At 36.5% G+C, this 8039-nt stretch overlaps 1 protein-coding gene across 1 annotated transcript; it reads left to right on the top strand.

Moving 5' to 3' along the window:
• The first annotated feature begins 1070 nt into the window (after positions 1–1070).
• LOC137739448 (vacuolar cation/proton exchanger 2-like) lies at positions 1071–6620 on the top strand. The gene is made up of 12 exons (XM_068479017.1): positions 1071–1218; positions 1809–2075; positions 2374–2441; positions 2528–2556; positions 3648–3844; positions 3964–4176; positions 4477–4611; positions 4804–4920; positions 5002–5055; positions 5229–5345; positions 5582–5675; positions 6014–6620. The coding sequence occupies exons 2-12, from the start codon at positions 1809–1811 to the stop codon at positions 6022–6024; spliced, it is 1302 nt and encodes a 433-aa protein (XP_068335118.1). The 5' UTR covers positions 1071–1218; the 3' UTR covers positions 6025–6620.
• Positions 6621–8039: the final 1419 nt, after the last annotated feature.

Here is an 8039-nt window from a genome sequence, read left to right as displayed (position 1 = left end):
GTCTCTTTCTCATTCCTGGTCAAACTCCTTATTGATTCCAGTCTCTATTTCTCTGTCCTCCCTCCCTCTCTAGCTATGTGTTGTTCGAATGGAACCTCACGACTCCAATTTTCCTGACGAGTTACAGGTTTCCCGACGTGTTTTCCGGCCAACCCTCATTAAATTGGATGAAGTTAGCACCGCCAAAAAATTCATCACCATCCCTAGACCGAGATCTTAGCTTTGAATGCTCGAATCTGTCATGGATTTGAAGAAGCCCAAACAGGCCGAGACTTCCAGGCCATTTTCTGGCCACATTCGACCACATTTTGGCCTTGATTCAGGTAAAATCGTAATCTTGTCACTCCCAGCTTCAATTTGGTATATTTTATATGAAAATTGGTTGTGAAATGGATCTGAAAGAGAGTCGGAAAGTTAATGATTGATCTAGGTGACCGGAGATGACGAGGAGTCTGTCGGGAGTGGTCGTTGAGCATGACGAGGACGAGAAAGAGAGGATAGTCTTAGCTAGTCCCATGATTATTGGGGGGTCTCGCTAAGACCTCTTAGTGAAGGGTTTTGTCCATGCTAGTCCCCTTTAGTCTCATTAATGTTAGTCCCAGCATGGAACAAACACAGTATTGGACTAATAGCTAGTCCAGTCCAGTCTAGTCCAACTTAGTGAGGGCAAACAAACGCCCCCTTAATCCTAAAATGTATGATTAGAGTATAAACTTTTTAAAAAGCTCCTAGCTTTCTACTTTTAGCTAAAAAAGTAAAGAGCGTGATTGAAGATGTTCTTATATGTCAGTCTGAACACTCTTGGTAAAAAAGAGTGCAGAATAAAATTTTAGAGTAGATTTCTTGAGATTATTATGTTCTTGTATGTTTTCAACATTGGATCAACATATTGCACATACTATTTTGGTCCGAACATGTAACGCATAAGAAATAAATATATAAACATAATAATAAACAAGAATATATCTAAATCTAATCAAGCACGAAAATGAGTTTTTGGTGGGAGAGGGACATGAAGAATATTCAAAGATTGGAAAACCATTAAGAAATCAAACCTTGAATCACGAGGACTTCCTATTTCTCAGAACCCTCCTTTTACACAAACGCTTTCTGTCTCTCTCTCTCTCTCTCTCTCTCTCTCTCTCTGAAGGAGGCAAAGACCGAGGAGAAGTTGATCCATTTGCTCAAATCCAATCCATACTTGCTTCTGGGTTTGAGGTAATACAGTTGTTTCTCTCAGAATCTATAAATTTAGTCGTTTTTAATTGATATGTTCTGTTTGTTTTGCTGTATTTGTTAGTAAAAATGATTTCTTTTCAAGTGGTTTGGTGCCATTTGATGATGTGGCTGATCTGTAAGTAGATGGCTCGCACTCCATGCCATCTGTTCTGATTCTTCATTTATTTCAACCTCCAAACACTGCCTAATTAATTTTGCTGAGCTTTATTTGGTATGTGATTGAAGTGAAGAAAACTGGGTTGTTTAAATGTAGTCATTTAGTTACTTTCAGATTGCATCCCATAGCTCTTAAAAGATGAAAAGGTGGAAAATATGAAAATATAATCAGCAGTTTTTGGGAAAACCAATGAAGTTTCTTCGTTTTTGGGATTGTTCTCTAATGGGGTCACCATACATTTACTGTTTTTTTTGCTAATTTTTAACTTGGTGTACATTGTTGTCCTCCAAGTTACTTAACCAAATGGGTAAATGTAGCTTCTATTTGTTTGTGAGTAAAGTTCCGGTGCTTTGGTGTAATCACGTTTCCGTGTCTGCCCTCTTCTTAATTGGTTGGTAATTCGTACTTGCAGATGGTTTCCATAGATGGAAAGACAGACCTTGAGTCTGATGAAGAAATCCCTTTTAGCTCATCAGCAGCCACCAGTAAAGTAGAGGCCTTGGACTTTGAGATGATTCATTTGCGATCACAGGGAGATTTGGCGAACTTATGTGTTTCAAGACATATGTGGATAAGAGTTCCGAGGAGTATTTATATAGTCTTATTTAAAGCAAAGATCAATATGTTGCTACCCTTTGGTCCGTTGGCGATCTTGCTACATTATATTACTGGAAAGCATGTATGTATGCATCTCTAATTCATCTTTTAAAAATCGTTTCATTTAGTTAGGAGAAGTATGTAGTAGAGTTTGGTAAGCAGGGAAGTGGAGAAGAGAATAGTCTTAGCTACCGGCAACTAATCAAGAATTAGCGGTTTCCATGTCTTTATTTTCTTTTGGAACTTGACATTACAACCTTGTCATGTAGCCTTATCTTATATGGCAAGGTGTTCCAACATGGTTTCTTTTTCGCACATCCTTTCAATAGTTTAAATTGACTTCACTCCTAATCCATTGACAGTTACTTTGTATACGTTAGGGATGGGTCTTCTTCTTCAGCTTAGTGGGCATCGTACCTTTAGCAGAGCGTATAGGATATGCGACTGAGTAAGTGCTAGCTTGTTTTGGATTGCATTAAGTTCCCTTAACTTTGTCTAAGGCTAATTCTTGAGTTTTTCATTGTTGTGGTGCAGGCAACTTGCTTTTTACACAGGACCAACAGGTATAATTTTTAACCTGCCAAGTGATGGTAGCCTGAATTTTTGTATCATTTTCATAAATTTTTTTAGTGATATTTATATTGCTAACTGGATTAGGATTTCGAAGAATTTTGTCCGAATATATGTTATTTTGATGAACTAAATTTTCTGAGGCTGCCACCATCCTAGTTTAGATTCCTGGCTCTGCTGCTGCAATAAAGTACTGTTCTGTTGACACAAAATGTTGCTAGGGCTGTCAACTGGGGCCATACATTTAGACACAATATTATTTGATCAATGGTCATGATCAATAGTATACTTTAGTGGATGATAATATGGGTTTTTTTAATAGTAGTATATTTTCCCTTGAATCACCTGACAATTGAGAAGTATATTTTAAGATTTTTTAGTCATCCTCAATAAATTAACTTCTTCCCTAGAATAATTTGTGCATCTCATTGATTAGATTCAGACTGTATAGGAACTAACAGAGTTGGTTCTTGGTAAACTATGCAAGCTATCTTTTGCTGGTCATTGGAATTTTGAACATGCATTTCTCTCTGTGTTTAATTTACTAGATCATAACATTATGGGATTTAAATCCCCTAACAGCATCAGTCTGCTGACCCCACTGAGTGGGATAAGGCTTTGTTGTTGTTGTAACAGCATCATTTGCTTCTCTGTTCCTACCTGTTTACTAGTTAGTCTCTATGGTCATGTGTCTGGTTGAATGGCTTGTATGAAGTAAACTGTTTTTCTATGGGACTTTGATCATATCAATTACTCTAATGAAGTTTCTGTGCCATTAATTGATTATAACGTCAGCTTACTAGAGTGTTTACTGGACATCCTGAAAGATGTTTTAGTTGTTATAAATAGTGATTCAGATAATCTTAATAAATTATCACAGATTCCCAGTGCCGGTAACCTGTTCTTTGTAGTGTCACTTGATACACTTCTTTTCGTTGGTTATGAAAGGGAATAGGTAGTTCCACTTGTTTTCAAAGTAGGAACTTTGGTAACCTACTTACTGAATCACTGATTCAAAAAATCTTATGCCTTTGTGCGTCTGTTTTTGGTTTTTTTCTCAAGTGAGCTCGTTGTTGGATTGCAGTTGGGGGTCTGTTAAATGCCACATTTGGAAATGCAACGGAAATGATTATATCAATATATGCATTAAAGAATGGAATGATAAGGGTTGTTCAGCAGTCATTATTGGGATCAATCTTGTCCAACATGCTCTTAGTGCTCGGATGTGCCTTCTTCACTGGTGGAATCATTCATTACCAAAAAATTCAGGTTTTCAACAAGGTAGATCTTCAAATTTTGTTGAGCCTTGGACCCTGAAATTTTCTGCTCTGTGAGCTCTTTGACGCTGTTCATCTTGATGTCATGACATTTACATCCGAATGTGGCTACTTTTGCAACAGTCTGCCGCCCTTGTGAATTCTGGATTGCTGTTGATGGCTGTCATGGGGTTAATGTTTCCAGCTGTGCTTCATTTTACGCACTCAGAGATCCACTTTGGGAAGTCAGAGTTGTCTCTTTCAAGATTTAGCAGCTGTGTAATGCTAGTGGCATATGCAAGTTACCTCTTCTTTCAACTTAGAAGTCATCGTAATCTTTATAATCCCATTGAGGAGGTTAGTCAAGTTTGCTTAAGTTTTTCAAAGGATCTAGAATGTCATTGTTTTTCTATTTTGACCATGGTGCATTGCTCTGTTAGTTGCTGAAGTTTATCAAAATGATGAGTTTTTGGCATTTTTTAAATCTTGAATGAGCTTCGGTATTTTTATGAAAAATTTTCATATTTAAGGGAATTATCTTCTTATCAATTTTATTATGATTTTATTTTCCATAAAGAAGAGCGTTTACTAGTTCCTTCAGTTTTCTATTGAAAATATCCATTCAGTTGTTTAATTTCTCTTTGGAAACTGTTTCAGGAAGGAGTCGGGGATGAAGATAAATCCGATGAGGAAGAGGCTCCCGAGATAACTCATTGGGAAGCAATTGGCTGGCTTGCTGTTTTAACTGTCTGGGTGTCCGTTTTGTCTGGATACCTTGTTGATGCTATCCAGGTAACACTTGCTTCATATACTATTCCACTGTGCTCCGGGTGCATAGTTTCTGAGCTGCTATTGTGCTGACCTTTTGCACTTCCATTTTCTGTGTGTGATTGTGACGCACATTTTTCATTCTTGTTTTACTGGTAATTTGGCCTCGGTTTTGTGTAACTGTTTGATAAGTTGATGTATTTACTGTTTCTCCAGGGAGCATCTGACTCATTCAACATGCCTGTGGCATTTATCAGTGTTATACTACTACCAATTGTAGGAAATGCTGCAGAGCATGCAAGTGCTATCATGTTTGCCATGAAGGACAAGCTTGTGAGTGCTTTGAATCGAAGATTTGTAAGCCTCAATTTATAGATTCCGTTTATTTTATTGATGGAATTAATTTTTCTGCAGGATATCACACTTGGAGTTGCAATTGGATCATCTACACAAATATCCATGTTTGTGGTAAGGACTTGAATAGCTAGCTAATGAGTTCTCTCTACAGAACTTTGTCATATGATAGAATGTCTATGAACCGTCGCAAACCTCTGTTGGACTTGCTTGTTATAGTTTCTCTTGAGTTGATTACATTTCAGAACGGAAAATAGGCTAACAATTTGTGTTCTTGACAATTGTAGATACCCTTCTGCGTAGTTGTGGGGTGGATCATGGGACAGCCAATGGACTTGAATTTTCAACTGTTCGAGACTGCCACACTTTTTATTACAGTGTTAGTCGTGGCATTTATGTTGCAGGTTTGTGATCATTTCCTTGTTTGTCTTCCTTTTAACTGTTAAGAGTTTCTCTAAATTTAACCAAGAACTTATTTGGTCCCCATCCAGTCTTCCTATTACATAATCCGAGATGAATTGTGATGCCTTTTATTTTGTTTCTGTTCAACTGTACGATATGACTAAGTGTTTCTTAGTTGCTGTTTTTTGTTTACATTCAATTTTGCTCGATGTGAGATTCACTGCCTTTATCTTTGTAGGAAGGGACGTCAAACTATTTTAAAGGCTTGATGCTTATTCTGTGCTATCTCATAGTTGCAGCCAGTTTTTTTGTACACGTCGATCCTTCAGAAGGTGAGTCACAAGAAACTTACTGAGTTATACATTTTCCCAAGCGTTCTTACCTGGGAAAAGTCATCTTTATTCAAGAGCATTATGGGCCTTTTTATTGTATTGTTCTTTCCTGAATACGTAGCACACACAAGCGATATCAGCCAGTATATGTGAAAGTAGACGGTTAAAAGACATGCTGAGTGCTTTTTCTGTTATTGTATCTGCTTTTCCTAGTTGTCTTGTAAGATAAATTCCTTGCTGAAATCGAAACTGATTGACTAGCACATCAGTTACATTATTGACTCGATTTTCGATTAACATATTTGTTCTTAAGTATCTGTTTTTGGGATTCGTTGCAGATGGTAGTTAAACGAACCATTGGAGTGGCGGCAGAGCATGTAACAGTCTACGTAGTATCTGCGATTCTTCGTGCAAAAAGGCATTAGGAGATATACAGGAAGCTACCCTTCCACGAATCATCAAGCCATGTGATCCGTTCAATTTTGTTTTATTTTTTGTTCTTGATCATGTAATGGAAAATCCATGTGATCTCCCAGAGCATCAAAAGTTTGGAAACTTGTTCAGCTTTGTATAACAGAGCAGTTTGATTCTCTTCAAAGGCATGAGCATTCAGCTGTAACCCCTTGTTTTTCACTTTAGCTATAGCTTTTCACAAATTTTGTTCCTTGATATTAGGTATTCCTTCTATCCCTATTTGATTTTCTCTCTTTTGTGTCCTCTCTGAATAAGTTTCAGTCTAATCCGTCTTTTTCAAGATAGTTTTGTTATTGACAAAGAGAGATTTAAAACTACTCGAATCTACGAAGAAAAAATTGAATTTGGATGCAAGAAGGCTAGCACGCTGCTCATTAGCAAGTGTCGAATCAACTCTTAAAAAGAAAATTCTAAACTCATAGAGTATAATTAACAGAGTTGAGAGTTTGAAAACCAAGTTAATTAAAACAATTTATTTTCTCTCACTTAAGTTTGAATTTTCTTTTCAGTAATTCAGATTATATTGTAAATCTCTTAGAACAAAGGAATTTCATAAAAAATACCAGCAATCGACTCCTCTTCTGCTTGTTCACTTCGAATAATGCAAAAATTCAACAATTCTATGCGAATTCCTATTTTTTCCTTCATGTTTTAACTGGGACAACTTATTTTTTCCCTTAAAAAAACCATTGTTTTTAATAAATGGATGTATCATAAAGAGTTGTGCTAGGAAAGATTTCACAGCTTTATCGGTAGGTGGTGCAACTCAAACTCAAACTAGGAGAAATTTTTTATAGGATTGATTGACTCGAACAACTCTTTAAATATAATTATTGTGAAATCGGATTCTACTAAAATATGTAAGATCATATTTTTGTGAAAAGTTTCTTACGAACATGTGGCATTGGCAGCTCCACTACGAATGATTGGTTGGACAACTCTCTTCAACATGTGGCATTGGCAGCTCCACTACGAATGATTGGTTGGACAACTCTCTTCAACATGTGGCATTGGCAGCTCCACACTGGAAGGAAACAACCGTGAGATATGGAAAAGGATCCTCGCCGGATCCTTTTTCTGGGGATCTTAGGAATCCTGTGATCGTGATCGTGTGGTCAGTTTTCGTTAGATACTATTTATATTTAATTTTAAAATTTTCAATTTTGAAATGATTTTTGAACGCACGATGTACGATGAACGGTCACGATTACGGAATCTCTAGGATCCTCAAGAAAATAATCCTTTTCCGTGAGATATGATCTTGCTTTTAGACCATCTCCAAAGGAGATATCAAATTTTGAACCTAAAATTTAAATGTGAAGGCTTACGTGGCACTATGACATTTTTTAAACTTTTGTTTTCCAACTGATATGTCAAATTTTAAACATAATATAATAATTCATATGTATTTTCTTTGCATTGGGAATGAAAAGAAACAAAAGAATAATGCTTTAAACTAATAAAAAAAATTAATAAAAAGCATTTAATAATTAACTAAGAAAATTTGAAGGTTCTTTCAAATTTGGCAGCAAGGGGGAGATATGTCAATCCATGTCATGCCACATCAGATTGGCTTCTCAGTTGGAAAACATTAATGTTGTCTTTTGTTACTGTTATTACTGATTTGGACAATTTAACATCTTATTTGGAGACGCTCTTAGTGGTTTAAATCGTATAATTTTAGCGACAGAGCACTTATTTATGTGAATGAGAAATATTAGGGCTTAAATATGCATAAAAGCATATGGTAGGGTAAGCTTTTGTTTGCATGTCATGGAGGTGGGATTTTGTTCAAGATAGAAAGACCTTATATCATGACATGGATCGTCTTGTTGCCTATCAGGAAGCGTTAAAAACTTGGGCACGTTGGATGGACAAATTGTTGATACT

The sequence above is a fragment of the Pyrus communis genome, chromosome 7 (assembly GCF_963583255.1).
Source record: "Pyrus communis chromosome 7, drPyrComm1.1, whole genome shotgun sequence".
Taxonomy (NCBI): Eukaryota; Viridiplantae; Streptophyta; class Magnoliopsida; order Rosales; family Rosaceae; genus Pyrus; species Pyrus communis.
Note: the sequence above shows the minus strand (reverse complement) of the source record. Positions and strands in the feature narration are given on the sequence as shown.